General features: G+C 39.9%; 1 protein-coding gene across 1 annotated transcript in view; it reads left to right on the forward strand.

Annotated features, from left to right (window-relative positions):
• The first annotated feature begins 1 nt into the window (after nt 1).
• LOC118891175 (protein only RNase P catalytic subunit) overlaps nt 2-18,415 on the forward strand; it is a 124,901-nt gene continuing 106,487 nt past the window's right edge. The window contains 3 exon segments of the mRNA XM_036844845.1: nt 2-1,641; nt 3,373-3,420; nt 3,905-4,037. Of these exon segments, the coding sequence (XP_036700740.1) occupies nt 653-1,641; nt 3,373-3,420; nt 3,905-4,037 (1,170 nt within the window). The 5' untranslated portion in view covers nt 2-652.

Consider the following 18,415-nt stretch of genomic DNA (forward strand, 5'->3'; position numbering starts at 1 on the left):
GCGTGGTGCGTGGTACGTGAGTGCTGCGGTGAGTGGTTGAATCAAGTGAACTTCGTTTGTGATAGATCCGTACACAGTAGGTGGTCCCCTCGTGGACCTCCCTTCCTTACTTGTATCTTTGGCTCGGCTCAGCTCTTTGCCCCTTCCCCACCCCCATTTCCTTATTTGACGAGTTTGGCGGCCAGGGCCCCTAGACTCGGGCTTTCGCCTCTGCCCTGGCTGCCGGTGGGTCTGGGGTAGGGGCTTCCGACTTTTCGCCCCTTCTGCAGCCTGGCTCCCGTGGGATCCGGCCCCTTTTCAAGGACAGTTGTGATCCACGTGAGTCAACTGGCCGGTCTTCTTTGTGCATTTTCCTCAGGTTCGCGGACTGGAATATAACAGGCAACAGAGGGTTCCTTCTCTGTCCCCTCGTCCTGGAACTTGCGACCAAGGTTGGATGTCCCCATATCCTTGTTTAATGGAGAGAACTCAACCAAGCTTCGTTGCTGCTAGCCCCAGAAGCATTTGATTTGTCTGTGAGAAGCTGAAAATCATCTTTTAGAAAGTTGCGCTTCGAATCTCCGCCCCCTACCCCCAAATCCCTTAAATATGCTATAGAAGTTGGGGCTTTTTGAACATCTCTCTCACAATCTGGTGCTGATTTAACTGCATAATGACTTTCTATTTCACTGGTATTCGAAGCTTTCCTAAACTTTGGAAGAGCAACCCATACCTTGGGCTAGGCCCAGGTCACTCTTCTCTCTCTCTCTTTCTCAAAGACTGTTATGGCATCAGGAACCAAGAGAAGTGGTTTTCTCTTAAAACCGTGTCTCCACAAAATGCCAAAGCAATGAATCTGCTGATTGCCAAAGCCAGATATGTCAGGAAAAAAGATGAGGGCAGTAATAAGCAAGTTTCTGCTGATTCTCCTCACATGTTTGCAGCTGGAGCGGCTAAGAAGAGATCGCAGATGAATCCTCCGAGTAAAGAGCACGTCTTGCCACCTGTGAAGAACATTTTTCAACTCCCGACAAAACCTTTGAATTCAGAGGAGTGGGATAAACTTAAGGAAGATTTCAAAGAAAAGGCTAACTTTGAAAATTGTATCATTTCACAGATGGTTAAATGCCATAGCTCTGTCGATGTGGCCAAATCTGTGCTGGCCTGGGTAGCTGCAAAAAACAATGGTATTATAGGCTATGATTTGCTGGTCAAGTATTTGTATCTCTGCGTTTTTCATAAGCAGACATCAGAAATTACTGATGTCTATGAAATCATGAAAGCCAGATACAAGCGTTTAGAATCTGGAGCGTACACTCTTCTCATCCGGGGATTAATCCATACAGACAGATGGAGAGAGGCCTTGCTGCTGTTAGAGGACATCAAAAAAGTCATGATTCCTTCAAAAAAGAACTATAGTGACTGTATCCAGGGAGCCCTCTTTCATCAAGATGTAAATGTAGCTTGGAATTTGTATCAGGAGTTGTTAGGTCATGATATTGTTCCTATGTTGGAAACATTAAAAGCCTTCTTTGATTTTGGAAAAGACATGAAAGATGATCAGTATTCAAACAAACTGCAAGACATTCTTTTGTATCTAAGAAATAATCAGCTATATCCTGGGGAGTCATTTGCACACAGTATAAAAACATGGTTTGAAAGGTAATTTTGATTTTTGTTTATATGTATATTTTTATTTTAATACCGTTACCTAAAACTAGCCTCCTCCTTTTTTTTTTATTAGTTGCTGAGAATTACTCTAGTCAGATTATACTTTTTTCTGTCTCTTAGTAAGATTGTTTCCCCTTTAAGACAAAGTTTTCTTTCTCTTTAAAAAAGTAGCAGCGTAAATAAGTTGTGCTAATCTCTACTCATCACATAAAAAGGAAATTGAACACTTGTTTTTATGTATTTTTTCCTTTTAGAAGGATAATTTATTTTGTTTTCTGAGGTGTCTAGTATGATGTGAATATTTTCAAATAGCACTTGTGGCTGGAGTTCATAGCAAGAAAACTGGAGCTGTCTTTGGGTCATATTAGTATTTTCAGAAGTTCTTCTGAAAACTAGTAACTGGTATGATGTGCACATACATATTCTGTTTAATCTATGCATTTCACCAACTTGAGTAGTTAGAGGGGAGAGAGGAATCCTGCTCAAACCTGATATGTGTTAAAGAAGAAAATCTTCATCCTTCCTGTTTTTGATCATACCATCATTTGAGTGCTCTCTCCAAGGCTCTCCTTTGCTTTCCCTTTGCTTTTATTCATGTTACTGGCTGTGTGCGTGCTGATTTATTTCTTCAGTCTTTTGTTCTCTTATTTCTTTACCACTAATTGGCTTCAGGCTCTTTCCTACAGATTCATTCCTTTTGTCTCTGTTTTTCTCTTGCTTTTCTACTATATGTTACCTTTACAGAGCTTTGAAGTAGCAATCATGCTTAATTATCTTTCTTAACACATTTATTGAATATCCACAGAGGAGCTAGGTTGTGAAAATCTTGGAATGCGAAGGATTTTGGATTTTAATATGTTATCAAGAGTGCTGGTCTTGGAGTAGTTTTTAAAAAGTAACTGCCAAAACAGTGAGAAAATAAGATTGGAGAGGAATTAAGATTTGAAGCAGGGAGATCTGTTTGGAGGCAATTGTAGGTTTGAATGAGGGATGATGAGATCTTGAATTAAGAACTGGGAAAGGAGAGAAGGCAGTAGAATCAATAGGAATGGATGGTATTATCTGTAAGAGGAAAGAAGAAAGGATAAGTTGATTGAGCAAATAAATCAATAAGTAGTTTTGAATGCCTCCAATTTTAGACTTAGCACTGTGCATGTTCTGTGATGTAAGATCTATTATAATGGCATTCATGACCTAATTGGGAATACAATAGTAGACAGTTATCTCAGAGTGGTGTATAAAATGATAGTGTAAGAGAAGAAATTACTCTGGGCCAGGAACAATCTCTGGCAGCTTTTTGGAGAAAGTTAGAGTAAAATTTTTTTTTTGGCTGGGCAGTGCGTCATGCGGGATCACGACCCGTGCCCCCTGCATTGGGAGGGCAGAGTCTTAACCTCTGGACCGCCAGGGAAGTCCCTAGAGTTGAGTTTTGATTTAGAGGTCTGGGCTGCTTTCTGGGCAGGTCCTGTGAAGACAGATTTCGAGTTAAAGATGAGGGTCAGATGACGAGAGAAGCAAAGGGAAGGAGATCCAGAGTAGAGTACCATCAGTTACTTAGCCCCATCACAGTGTAAGCAACCACTCTTCTAATTGAACCGTTCTAGGGAAGTATCCTGAACTTCTCAGAGCTCTTTCCTACGGAGTTTCTAAATACAATGAATATCTTTCTGTTCAGTAGGGATTTGACCCTCTGGTGATTTGGTTTTGCAATCTTTTTTGTAGTGTTCCTGGAGAACAATGGAAAGGACAGTTCACCACAGTCCAGCAAAGGTAAAGGCCAATGTTTTATTTTTAATTTGTTCAATTCAGGTTTAGTAGGTTGTTGTTACTTATTTTTAAAAAATTTAAGAATACCTTAGAAACAGGATAATTAAGTTAGTTAGGATAGCCAAGAAAAAAGTCACATTTTGCATTTGGAGAATTTGTAGTGCTCAAAATGTTTCTTTCAGTAGGTGCTGTGAGCCTAGTGTGACGCCTCAGAAATGTTTTTCCCTAGAGATTTGGGACCCAGTTGTGTTTTAGGAATGACTTTAAAAACTTTATCTGGGTGCCAGCCATCTACTCTTTTGGGTATTCTGGCACACTATTTTGTTACATTATCTGGATTACAAAAAGTGAGATGTGTATGATGATCACAGAGGTTATAATGTTCTTTTTTTAAACTACCTTCCAATTTCCTCATGTCCTAGAATTATTCATTGTAGAAAAAGTCCTTTTCCAGGACATTATTTAACACATTTAATTGTAATTACAGTGGTCAGTGTTTGGGCTGTGGAAAAACTGTAGAGTCTATTCACCTGAGTTCAGAAGAGTATGAATTTCTCAAGGAAAAAATCATGAGGGATGTGATAGATGGAGGTGACCAATACAAAAAGACGACACCTCAGGTGAGTCTGGAACAGGTCTTGTTGATTCCTGGATTGCTTGTCTTGGGCAGGGGTCGACAATTTTTTTCTGTAAAAGGCCAGATAGTAAGTATTTTAGACTTTGTGGTACGTAACGTCTCTGTTGCAGCTTTTCTACTCTGCTGTTGTAGTGAAAACAGCCACAAAAAATACATAAATGAATACAGTAAAACTGTATTCATGAAAATAAGTTGCGGGCTGGATTTGGCACACTGGCCATGGTTGCCAACCTTTAGGAGAGATTGCTTTCGCCTTTCATAGAATAATTGGGTTAGACTGTCATCCATTTATTGAAGTCAATCCTATTTTGTCTGCACACAAGTGCACTTAAGCCAAAAAGATAGATGCTTATTCTTTGTCTAGGTGCTTCCAGAAAACTGTTCAGTAAACTCCCATGAAAACATTATGGTTTCACACAAGTTTTCTAGTCAAGAGAGTTTAAGGTAACTTGACAAAATTATTTGCAAGTCTTCTTTTTATCGAATTTGATTCTCGAAGTCATTCTTAATAGCTTTATTTTGCTAATCTTCAGTACTTTATGCGGCTTTACTAAGATTAAGTTGAAGTAAAATGCTTTTACCTTGGGGAAAGGTTATCCTTGAGGAAAGGCTGCCTATCGTCTCACTGAATGCTTTTTCTTCAAGATACCAAATAAAAACGAGAAGCGAAAATTGTTCTGCCTTCTCACGTTGACTTAAAATTATCAGAAAATGCCCCTAATATGAAGACTTTTAATCCTCAGAATAAAGTCAGAATCTGGTCCATGAAAACATTATCTTCATTTTATGGAATACCTTTTAGCTGACTTTATTGATAAAATTATAGTTAACATTTATTAAATGATCCTAAGAGCTTTATATTCATTATCTTATATCTTATTTAACCCTTACACTACCCTATAAGATACTATTTTATTTCTGTATTACGGATAGAGTGATTGAGACTTCAGGAGGTTAAATATACCGTAGGACGCTCCACTAGTAAAATCAAGGTCAGACTGACCCCAAAACTTTTGCCTTTATACTCTGCTGCCTCTCACTGAATGAAAATTCAATTCGTAGTTCTGTATGTACTTGACAGCTGACTGGCTGTAGCAGCTCTTAATGCCTTAGGAATTTCTGCCCGCTAAAATGATTTCAACAAATTTCCTTTCTCTCATCCAATATCTGCTGAACACTTAATGTTTATCTTTGGAAGCAGGTGTTAAGATAGATGCAGGGTTGTGTAAATCACGCTGTTTGCTACCAAAGACTTTACATTTCTTTTGTGGGCTAATTGAACATTCTTCCCATCTTCCAACTTTTTATCTAATAAAATTTTCAACCTAAAGAAAAAGTTAAAAAATAGCACAAGGGATAGCTACATACTCTTTGTCACAGTAACCAGTTATTATTCCACATATGCTTTCTGTCTCTATGTGTATTTTTATGAACCATTTAAAAGTGAGTTGGTAGACATGTTACCTTAAATATCTCAGCATGTATCTTCTTTTTTTGTTTGTTTTTGGCCATGCCACCCATCTTGCGAGATCTCAGTTCCCCGACCAGGGATTGAACCCAGGCCACAGCAGTGAAAGCCTGGAGTCCTAACCACTGGACCACCAGGGAACTCCCTGTATCTAAGAATAAGAACATTCTATGTAATTAAATGCTATTATCACATTTAAGACCCTTCACATTAATTCAGTGTCATTTAATAAAAACTGCACATTCAAAAATTCCCAGTTGTTCCCCCAAAATCTATTTTATAACTTTTTTCTTCTGACCCAGGATTGAATCAAGAGTCACTCGTTGCTTTTGGTTGTTATATCTCTCTAAATCCAGAGCAGCGCCTCCCCCCCAACCCTGCCTGTTTTTGTTTTTATGACATTGATTTTTTTTGAAAAGTCTGGGTGGTTTGTCTTGTTCAGGGCTTCTCAAACTTTGTAACTCAGAGTCACTTGAGTATCTGTTTAAAATGCAAATTGTGACTCACTTGTCCAGAGTGGGGTCTGAGATTCTGTATTTCGAACAAGCTCCCAGGTGATGGGATTCTGGTCTTTGGACCACTTTTGAGTAGCAAGACTGTGGACTAATTGTCTGATGGCTTTCTCTTCATTAATTCAGTGTAAAAGCTTTTGGGGTATGTTACACAGGCAATGCTGTGTGCTTCTTACTGCATCAGAGCAGTCACATATCAGGTTGCTCTCTGTTGCTGATGCTAAGTTTGATCACTTGATTAAGAGGGTGATTGCCAGATGTCTCCACTGTAAAGGTGCAGTTTTTCCCTTTATAATTTCGCTTTGTAATTTTTGTAATTAAAAATTAAGTAATCTGTGGAGTAATACTTCAAGACTATGCAGATATCCTGTCACCCATTAACTCTTCACCCAGTGTTTTTCACATGACGGAGATGAACTCTGCCTTCAGGATGGTGCAAAGTGATGATTTTCTAGTTCTTTTTTTTTTTTTTTTTTAAGATGAACTGTGTTAGACTCCATTACCATCATTATTCTTTTTGATGCTCGAATTGTCCCAAATTTGGCCTGTGGGAACCCCTGCCAAGCCAGCTCCTGTGTGTCTTTGACATCCTCCTAGCAAACCCGCCCCCCAATCAGTTTTTGAGCATTTCTGTGCTTTCTGGCACAAGATGTCCCAGGTTTTCACCTTGAATTGCTCCTGCCCCAGTCGTGGAATCACTAGTTGAATACTTTTGTTTAAGACTCTTAACGGCTAAACATTGCCATAATTTCTTCTTAATGATTCCTTCTGACTGTAATTCTAGACTAATAGAAGGAAGATTTGTTAGTTTTCTCTGCTGACAAAGATTTAGAACCCAGAGCAAACCTTCCCCTCGGAGAATGTTATACTGCAGGAGGAGTTTCAGGCTCCAGACTGGTGAGAATAGCAAAGAGTAGTCATACATTTAATTACCATAATTCACAAAGCAACTGAATATATTCACAGAAGGATTGGGACATTTTATGACAAGGGAAATTGTCTCCTTTTCTCTTTCCAGGTGTTCTCCCCTTTCCTCGCTGCAGCTCCCCAATTCTGTATCCCATTTTTGTGTCATCTGCCTTTCACCTTTAAGCTATAGATTTAACATAATAATAACATTGCGACCATTTATGGAATGATTACCCTATGTCAGGCACTTCTAGGCCTGTTACACTCACAGCACTCAACAGTCTTGAAAGGATATCACCAATTTGAAGATGGGGAAGCTCAGGATGAGAACCATATCCATGGTTAACAGGCAGTGAAAGAAGGCATATGGCTGGATTGGTTCAGGGTTTAGCTTTGGTAATATTGGTGAAGCAGAAGGGGCAGAGATGGATCCAGAGCATTTCTGGTAGATTGAAGTAGAACCAACTCTTTTTGGAACTAGAGGAAACAAATTAAGAATAGTGGATAAGTTAAGTGTGTAGGGTACAGCAAAGAGTTTTTCTCTGAAGAGCCGGAGAATTTTCAAATTGGTCATTTGAAAGTGAGAGAATGTTTGATAGTCTGAGAGCGCTTAAGGACAATTTTAAGCCTTGGAAGTTTGGGTTATTTGTGGGAGAACTGAAGAGAGTATCGCTGGGTGGTGCTGAAGTCCCAACAACTACACTTGTAAGGGCATTGATCTGTGAGCCATTTTCAGCAGTCCTGGGCCATCTAGGTAGAGAGAAGGCAGCTGGATGGGATGGGATGAGATTTTGCTAGGGTGGTACCGTCGAGGGAAAAGGGAAGACAGGAGTTGAGGGTGTAGGTGAGAGGGTGGCTTAATTAACGGACCATGAGATCAAGGTTGGTAGAAGGAAGTAAAGATGAGTGGGAGCTCACAGATTAGGAGACAAGGGAGATAAAAGTGGACCGGAATCTCACTGAGGTTGGAGAGCAAGCATAAAGGGAGTGAGAGTGATTAGTGTCTATTAGCGATTTGATTTGAGAGACGGAGGGCTCTGGAGTGGTGACAAAATCCAGGGTATGAGAGTTAAGCAGATGAAGAAACTGAGAGCCTAAATTGCTAGGTGGTCATCCACAGAGCTAATTAGAGTGTCCATATGATAATTTTTAAAAATAATAACTGCAACCACATTATGGAATGCTTACCAACTGCTGGGCTGGTGATGAAGTCTGTGAGTCCGGTGCCAAATTCTTAATAAACGTACAGATGCCTGGGACAACACAAGGTGATAGCAAAGAGGAGTCAGCAAACTATGGCCCACAGACCAAGTCCACCCTTCCACTTTTTAAAAAAAAAAAATTTTATTTATTTATTTATTTAGGCTGTGCCGGGTCTTAGCTGCAGCATGTGGGATCTTTGTTGCAACATGCGGGATCTTTTAGTTGCAGCATGTGGACTTCTTAGTTGTGGCATATGGGCTCTTAGTTGCGGTGTGCATGCAGGATCTAGTTCACCGACCAGGGATCGTACCCGGGCCCCCTGCATTGGGAGCGTGGAGTCTTACCTGCTGGACCACCAGGGAAGTCCCTCTACCAATTGTTTTTGTAAATAAAGTTTTATTGGAACACAGCTGCAGTCACTCATTTATATTCGGGCATGCCTCGTTTTATTGCACTTTGCTTTATTGCGTTTTTTAAGAAATTGAAGGTTTGTGGCAGCAATGCGTTGAGCAAGTCTATTGGCGCCATTTTTCCAACAGCATTTGCTCACTTTGTGTCTCTGACACATTTTGGTAATTCATGCAATATTTCAAACTTTTTCATTATTATGGTATTTGTTATGGTCATTCATGATCAGTGGTCTTCGATGTTACTATTGCAAAAAGATGATGACCCACTGAAGGCTTAGATGATGGTTAGGATTTTTAAACTAAGGTATGTACATTTTTTAAAGATATAATGCTATTGCACACTTAATAGACTGCAGTATAATGTAAACATAACTTTTAAAACAATTTTTATTGGAGTATAGTTGATATACAGTGTTGTGTTACTTTCTGCTGTACAGCAAAGTGGATCAGTTATACATATACATATATCCACTCTTTTTTAGATTCTTTTCCCATATAGGTCATTACAGAGTATTGGTTTTTGTTTTGTTTTTTTCTTTTTGACCACACTGCGCAGCATGCGGGATCTTAGTTCTCCGACCAGGGATCGAACCCATGCCCCCTGCGGTGGAGCGTGGAGTCTTAACTACTGGACTGCCAGGGAAGTCCCATTACAGAGTATTGAGTAGAGTTCGCTGTGCTATATAGTAGGTCCTTATTAGTTATCTATTTTATATATAGTAGTGTATATATGTCGATTCCAATCTCCCAATTTATCCCTCTCTCCCTTTCCCCCTGGTAACCATAAGATTGTTTTCTACATCTGTAACTCTATTTCTGTTTTGTAAATAAGTTCATTTGTACCATTTTTTTAGATTCCACTAACATAACTTTTTACATGCACTGGGAAACCAAAAAATTTGTATGACTCGCTTTATTGTGATATTTGCTTTATTGTGGTGGTCTGGAACTGAACCAAACATGTATGCCTGTCTTGTTTGTGGCTTCTTTTGCCCCCGCAGAGTTGGGTAGGTACAAAAGAGACCATGGGCCTGCAAAACCTAAACTATTTACCATCTGGCCCTTTACAGAAAACAATTTGCTGACCCCTGGTATATATGAACATCATAAGCCTCAGTTGAGGTGGAGAAGTAGCAACTTTGAAGGCGCAGTGGGGACTAGGAAAGGGTCTCTCCTTTCCCCTCAGTCCTATAGCATGCTTTGAGAGAATGAGCAGATACCACTTCAGAACTAAGTAAGGAGACTTCCCTGGTGGTCCAGTGGTAAAGGATCTGCCTTACAATGCAGGGGATGCAGATTCGATCCCTGGTCAGGGAACTAAGATCCCACATGCTGTGGGGCAACTGAGCTCGCATGCCTCAACTAGAGAGCCTGCGTGCTGCAAACTACAGAGCCCACATGCTCTGGAACTCGCACGCCACAACTACAGAGCCCATGTGCCCTGGTGCCTGCGCGCCACAACCAGAGAGAGAAAACCCGCATGCCACAACTAGAGAGGAGCCCACGCACACGCCGCAACGAAAGATCCCTCCTGCCTCAAGGAAGATCCTGTGTGCTGCAACTAAGATGTGACGCAGCCAAAAATAAATAAAATAAATAAATAATAAATAAATCTTAAAAAAAAAAAAGAACAAAGTAAGGGGTCATTGATGATCTTAGGAAGAGCAGTGTCAATAGTACACCAAGGGCCAAAGCCAGCCAGGTTATAACAACTGAGTGAACACACATTGAGGTTAAACTCTCCTTTTGAGAAGTTTAGATGAAAACAGGAAGAAGGCAATGGGATAGTGGTGGCTAGAGTTTGGTAGAGGTCAAGGGACGGTTTAGGGAGATGGGAGAGATGTGCATGTTCATAAGATGAAGAAAGGGTTGTCAGTAAAGATAAAAACATTGAGTAAGCAGGACAAGTAGAGAGAATGCGTTACTGATGAGCAAGGTTCAAAAGTAGGAGGGGTTGCCAAAAAGAGCACAGATGGGGAAGTTAGAAATGAAAGAAACCTCTCTGAGACTAGAATAGAAAGAAGATGGGTGTGGATACAGATATATAGATAGGAGGCAAGAAGGCTGAGGGTAATGACATGTGCTGTGTTCAGTGGGATGCAAGGTGAGAGATGGGCATCAGTGGAGGACTAGAGAGAGTGAAGAAGGCTTGGGATGGTGCTTGAGAGGAATGGCAGAGACGCTAACTCAAGCAGAAGGATGTGGCAGGGAGTGGGGTACTGAGACTTGAATCATTGAAGTTGTAGGCATCACTCTCCGTGAATACGTGCTTTAATATTTTTCCAACAGAGCATGGCTCACCCAGAGTAGTAGTGAAGACAAAATGTAGCATTGGTTCAGATTTTGGGTTTTGTTGGTTAGATGTGGCAACGTAATAGGGAGCAGAGGAAGGTAGTTCTGATAGAATAGTTAACACAATCACCATGGGGCCCAAACTAGATAGGGAAGGAAATAAGGCCAGAGAGCACTTGTCTGGGAGGGCTCAGGGCCTCGTAGTCTCACTGTGGAGTAAAAGAGAAGGTACAGTGACAATAAGGGAATGAAAACTGGAAGGCTGAGGTCAGAGAGCAGGTGACTAAAAATTTGAGACTAAGATTTCAGAGGACAAGCCATTCCGGGCCCTGTCCAGATCCAGGGTAGGGCTCTCAGGGTGTGGCATGTGCCCCAGGGTAAAGTTCAGCTCCAGAGTGTCATTTCCCCCAAATTTTTCATCTTGTGTTTTTTTTGCTTACTATGTGTGTTAATTTGCTAGGGCGGCCATAACAAAATACCACAGATGGAATAAACAACAGAAAATTATTTTTGCACAGTTCCAGCATCAAAGTATAGGCAGGTTTGGTTTCTCCTGAGGTTTTTTTTCTCTCCTTGACTTGCAGATGGCCCCCCTCTTGGTTTGTCCTCACAAGGACTTCCCCTGTGCTCAGGCATCTGCAGGTGTCTCTTTGTGTGTCCAAATTTCTTTTTCACATGAGAACACCAGTCAGATTGGATTAGGGCCCATCCTTATAATCTCATTTTACCTTAATCACCTCTTTAAAGGCCTTATCTTCAAATACAGTCACATTGAGAGGTACTAAGGGTTAGGACTTCAACATACACATTCTGAGGAGGCCACAGTTCAGTCTATAACACCATTCATTGCAAATATGTATTAAAACTATATTGTGTTCAGCATTTTAAGTTATTTTGTACTGGGAACAAACAGTTGGAACTTCTTTCAATATTACTTTTTAAAGCTTGTTTATAATTTGGGAATGTGAGGTATAAACCAAGGAGTAAGTACTAATCCATGTTGAGTTTGTCTACTTAAGAAAAATGTATGATTTCAGCTCACCTCCATAAGCATCTAAAAAGAGCATTATCAGAATTGTTTCAGGCTTATATGTTTTTACCAAGTAGTATGCTTTTGTTCAAAACAAAATAAATGAGATGGCACCCTTTAATGAAATGGTTCTCAACCTCAGCTGCTTGTTATAATAGTTCAGGGGATGTTTAAAAATTACTGATGCTCAGACCCCACCCCCTAGAGATTTTGGTTTTAAGTGTACAGTTCAGTGGTATTAAATACATTCACATTATTGTGCAGCCGTCACCACCATCCATCCCCATAACTCTTTTCATCTTGTAAAACTGAAACTCTATTAAACAATAACTCCTCATTCTCCCCTCCTCCCATCCTCTGGCAACCACCATTGCACTTTCTGTCATTATGGTTTTGACTACAAGTACCTCATGTGAGTGGAATCATACAGTATTTGTCTTTTTGACTGACTTATTTCATTTAGCATAAGGTCCTCAAGGGTCATCCATGTTGTAGCATATTACAGAATTCTCTTCCTTTTTAAGACTGAATAATATTCCATAGTATGCTTATACCATATTTTGTGTATCCATTCTTCCATCAATGGACGCTTGGGTTGCTTCCACATTTTAGCTATTGTGAATAATGCTGTTATGAACATGGGTCTTTGAGACCCTGCTTGCAATTCTTTTGGATATATACTGAGAAGTGGAATTGCTGAGTCATATGCTACGTCTATTTTTAATATTTTGAGGAACCTCCATACTGTGTTCCACAGTGGCTGTATTATTTTACATTCACACCAATAGTGGGCAAGTGTTCCAATTTCTCCACATCCTTGCTAACACTAGTTGTTTTCCTTTTCTTTTTGGTAGTAGCTATCCTAATGGGTGTGAGGTGGTGTCTCATTGTAGTTTTGATTTGCATTTCTCTAATGATTAGTGATGTTGAGCATCTTTTCGTGTGCTTATTGGCCATTTGGCTGTCTTCTTTGGAGAAATGTCCATTCAAGTCCTTTGCCCATTTCTGAATGGGGCTTGGGGTTTTTGTTGTTGAGTTTTAGGTTTTTGTTGTTGAGTTTTCTCTATATTTCGACTATTTTTCCCTATATATGATTTGCAAATATTTTCTCCCATGCTGTGGGTTGCCTTTTTATTCTGTTAATAGTGTCTTTTGATGCACAAAATTATCATGAAGTCCAATTTGTTTATTTTTTCTTTTGTTTCCTATGCCTTTGGCATCATATCTAAGAAAATCATTGCCAAATCCAACGTTGTGAAGCTTTTGTTCTGTTTTTGTCTCTAAGAGTTTAATTGTTTTAGATCTTACATTTAGGTCCTGGCTCCATTTTGAGTTAATTTTTGTATATGGTATTAGGTAAGGGTCAAACTTCATTTTTTTGTGAGTAGATATCCAGTTTTCTCAGCACCATTTGTTGAAAAGACTGTCCTTTCCCAATTGAATGGTCTTGGCACTCTTGTTAAAAGTCATTTTTAAAATATATGAGAGGGTCTGGATTTATTTCTGTTCCATTGGTCTATACGTCTATTTTTATGCCAATACCACACTGTTTTAATTACTGTAGCTTGATAGTAAGTTTTGAACTCATTAAGGGTGGCTCCCCCAGTTTTGTTTTTGATTTTCCAAGATTGTTTTGGCTATTCAGGGTCCCTTGAGATTCCATTTGAATTTTGGGATGGGTTTTTCTATTTCTGCCACACACACACACACAGAAAGTCATTGGGATTTTGATAAGGATTGTATTGATTCTGTAGATTGCTTTGGGTAATGTTGACATTTTAACAGTATTGAGTCTTCTGATTCATGAACATGGGATTTATTTCCATTTACTTTCAGCAGTGTTTTGTAGTTTTCATTGTACAGGTTTTTCACCTCCTTGGTTAAGTTTATTCCTAGGTATTCTTTTTGATGCTATTATAAATAGAATTGCTTCTGTAATTTTCTTTTCAGATTGTTCATTATTAGTCTATAGAAATGCAACTGATTTTTGTGTGTTGACTTTATATCCTGCTACTTTGCTGAATTGATTTATTACTTCTGACAGTTTGTGTGTGTGTGTGTGTGTGTGTGTACTTTTATGGTTTTCTCTATATAAGATCATATCATCTGCAAACAAAGACAATTTTACTTCTTTTCCAATTTGGATGCCTTTTGTTATTATTTTTTTTTCCCCTTGCTTAAGTGCTCTGGCTAGAACTTCCAGTACTGTGTTAAGTAGAAGTGGTGCAAGGGGGCATCCTTGCCTTGGTCCTGATCTAGTCCTGAGGAAAAGCTTTCAGTCTTTCACCATTGAGTATGATGTTGGCTGTCGGTTTTTATATATGGCTTTTATGTTGAGTTAGTTTCCTTCTATTCCTAGTTTGTCAAGTATTTTTTGTTTGTTTTTTTGTTTGCTTTTTTAATGAAAGAGTGTCAAATGTTGTTAAATGCTTTTTCTGCATTGAGATGATCATGTGTTATTTTCCTTGTTCTGTTTATGTGGTGTATTATATTGATCAATTTTCATATATGGAATATCCTTGCATTCCAGGAATAAAGCCCACTTGGTAATGGTGAATAGTCCTTTTCATATGCTGCTGAATTTTGCTTGCTAGTATTTCGTTGAAGATTTTTACATCAGTATTTATAGTTTTCCTTTCTTGTAGTTTAAAGACACTTTAGTATCAAGTTAACGCTGGCCTCGAAGAATGAGTTGAGAAGTGTTCCCTCCTCTTTAATTTTTTGGAAAAGTTTAAGAAGGATTGGTATTTGTTCTTCTTTAAACGTTTAGTAGAATTCACCTGTGAACCATCAGGTCCAGGATTTCTTTTTGTTGGGAGATTTTTAAATTACCAATTCCCTCTCCTTACTAGTTACAGGTATATTCAAATTTTCTTCTTCTTGATGATTATACCTCTTTGTCTGCATCTCTGTGATCAGAAGCAGTGGTCTGCAATCAGAGCACAAATCCCCAATATTTGGAGGACAGGGTCCTTTTTGACCACCCTGGCTCCCATAAGCTGTGAGCAGACTGCTTCAGGAACATGTGTACAGCTGCCTGCCATTTGGCTTGGGATGAGAGGTGGGTAGCTATTGCTGTTCTAAGAGCTAAAACTGATTAAATTAACCACTGTTCATCATTTAAGGTTTCCCCTGGAAGTTGCAAGCCTTCAACAGACTTCAGAGTTGCAAATTGTTACAAGATCAGACAGATTCTGTCAGTGCACTGTTGTCTAGTCTGTCTAGGGAGATTGATTCCTGGGGCACTTTTCTCTGCCATCTTCCCCTCAAATTGATGAGTTTTGACACGTGTATACACCTGTGGAACTGTCAGTGCTGTCAAGATAATGAATATATCTATCAACGTCAAAAGTTTCCTGCCACTTTATAATGACTCCCTCTTGTACCCACATACCACTCACTCTTGCCACCTCAGATAAACACCATGGGAATCATATAATATATAGTCTTTTTTTGTCTGACTTCTTTAATTCATAATTATTTTGAGAATTCACTTATGTTTTGTGTCTCATTCATTCATTTTTATTGCTGAGTAGTATTCCATTGTGTGGCTATATCACAGCTGTAAATTCATTCACCTGTTAATGGATGTTTGGGTTATTTCCAGTTTGGGGCTATTACAAATAAAGCTAATAACATTTTGTACAAGTCTTTGTACTTTGTGCTTTTGTATTTGTTTCCTAGGGCTGCTGTAACAAAGTACTTCAGCCTGGGTGGCTTAAAATGACAGACATTTATTCTCTCACATTTCTGGAGGCTAGAAGTCTGAAATCAGGGTGTTGGCAGGACCGGTCTCCTGATGACTCTGGGGAGATTCTTCCCTTTTCCTAGCTTCAGAAACTCCCAGCTTCTGGCAGTGCTTGGTGTTTCTTGGCTTTTAACTGCATCACTCCACTCCTCCTCCTCTTCTCTATGTGTCATCTCTTCTTTTTTTTTTAATTTATTTTTTATTTTTGGCTACTTTGGGTCTTTGTTGCTACGCATGGGCTTTCTCTAGTTGCAGCGAGCGGGGGTATGTGAGCGGGCTTCTCATTGCGGTGGCTTCTCTTGTTGCAGAGCACGGGCTCTGGGAGCATGGGCTTCAGTAGTTGTGGCACGTGGGCTCAGTAGTTGTGGCTCGCGGGCTCTAGAGTGCAGGCTCAGTAATTGTGGCTCACGGGCCTAGCTGCTCCGCGGCTTGTGGGATCCTCCCAGACCAGGGCTCGAACCCGTGTCCCCTGCATTGGCAGGAGGATTCTTAACTACTGCGCCACCAGGGAAGCCCCGTCATCTCTTCTTATAAGGACATCAGCCATTTGATTTAGGGCCCACTCTATCCCAGTATGACCTCATCTTAACTAATAACATTTGTGAAGATCCCCTTTTGGATAAGGTCACATTCCAGGTAGACATGAATTTTAGAGGGGACACTATTTAACCCACTACAACTTCTCTTTCTGTTGGGTACACATCTAGGAGCGGAATGGCCGGGTCTTACGGTAGGTATGTGTGTGGCTTTTTAAGAAACTGCCAAACTGTTTTCCAAAGTGGTTGTCCCATTTTACATTTCTACCAGCAGTGTGAGGGGGTTATAGTTGCTCCACATCCTGGCCAGCACTTAACATGAAGGTCAGTCTCTTCACTTATAGCCATGCTAATGGATGTGAAGTGGTATCTCATTGTGGTCTTAATGTACATTTTACTAATAACTAACAATGTTGAGCATCTTTTCATGTACTGAATTGCTATCCATATATCTTCTTTGGTGAGGTGGTGTTTAGATCTTTCGCCCATTTAGAAAATTTGGTTGTTTTCTTATTACCGAGTTGTAAGAGTGACTCTAGGTGCAAGTCCTGTGTCAGATATAGCTTTTGCAAATATTTTGTCTCAGTCTGGCTTGCCTTTCATTTTCACAAAATAGAGATTCTGATTTAATTGCTCTGGTTTGGGGCCCAGGCATCAGGGCTTTCAAAAACTCCCAGATGATTTTAAAGTGCAGTGGGGTCAGAACCACTGCTTCTAATGTGAGATTTTGAAGAACCCTAATATGTGTATGACAGCTTCTTTTCTACAGGATAATTTTGGGTGAAAACCATAGTCATAGGTAAATTGTTAGTTTTTCTGTTTTAAAACCTTAATTTACTGTGCTTAGACATCACAACCAGCAGATGGCAATAGTGTAACATGTAAAAGATTATTCTAGGTTGTAGCCAGGTCAGTCAGGTTAAAGGATTTGATGAGCTTCTTTATCTTTCTTAAACGGAAAGATATCTGTGTAATTTTTGTTTGTCGAGTTAGTTATAGTAGATAAAGAGGGGAGCTGTATATGTAAATTTTAAGTGAGTGAAGCAGAACTCCAAATAATATCTGTGTACTACTGATTCAACTACATGAAACTCATTGACATCAATGAAGATAAAAAAGGTGAATTTGGAGCTATGTGGACAGTGTTAGTTTAATATCAGTAAGATTTTTTTTCCTCTCATTTTCCTTCATTCTAACAATAACATTAAATTACAGCCTTTTTTTTCATATTCAGCTGTTCAGGTATGAATTTGTCTTTATTTAATCTTCTTGTTAGGGAAAATTTGAAACATGCAAAAGTAGAGAGACTAGAATAACAAAATCCTAGCTCAATGATTTTTTTTTAATTAATTTATTTAATTTATTTATTTTTGGCTGCGTTGGGTCTTTGTTGCTGCATGTGGGTTTTTTTCTAGTTGCGGCGAGTGGGGGCTACTCTTCGTTGCGCACGGGCTTCTCATTGCAGTGGCTTCTCTTGTTGCAGAGCATGGGCTCTACGCGTGTGGGCTTCAGTAGTTGTGGCACTCAGGCTCAGTAGTTGTGGCTCACAGGCTCTAGAGCTCAGGCTCAGTAGTTGTGGCGCACGGGCTTAGTTGCTCCGTGGCATGCGGGATCTTCCTGGACCAGGGGTTGAACCTGTGTTCCCTGCATTGGCAGGCGGATTCTTAACCACTGCGCCACCAGGGAAGTCCCAAGCTCAGTGATTATTAACTCACGGCCACTCGTATTTCATTTATACTCCCACCGTTCCTCCCTTGCCACTCAGATAATTGTAAAGCAAATCTGAGCTTAATCATTTGTCCTATAAATTGTAAATTCATTTTTTTTTTTAATTAATAGCTACTTTATTTATTTATTTATTTATTTTTAGCTGTGTTGGGTCTTCGTTTCTGTGCGAGGGCTTTCTCTAGTTGCGGCAAGCGGGGGCCACTCTTCATCGCGGTGCGCGGGCCTCTCACTATCGTGGCCTCTCCCGTTGCGGGTCACAGGCTCCAGACGCGCAGGCTCAGCAGTTGTGGCTCACGGCCCCAGTTGCTCCGCGGCATGTGGGATCCTCCCAGACCAGGGCTCGAACCCATGTCCCCTGCATTGGCAGGCAGACTCCCAACCACTGCGCCACCAGGGAAGCCCGTAAATTCATTTTTAAGCAACTTTCTTTGTATCTCTTATCTTAAGAAATACTCCTTTGTAGAGTGATATTTTTCTTATAGAGTAGGAAATCCTTTAGAATAGCAATTCTCAAACGTTTTGGTC

This window comes from Balaenoptera musculus, chromosome 2 (genome assembly GCF_009873245.2).
Source record: "Balaenoptera musculus isolate JJ_BM4_2016_0621 chromosome 2, mBalMus1.pri.v3, whole genome shotgun sequence".
In the NCBI taxonomy this organism is placed as follows: domain Eukaryota; kingdom Metazoa; phylum Chordata; class Mammalia; order Artiodactyla; family Balaenopteridae; genus Balaenoptera; species Balaenoptera musculus.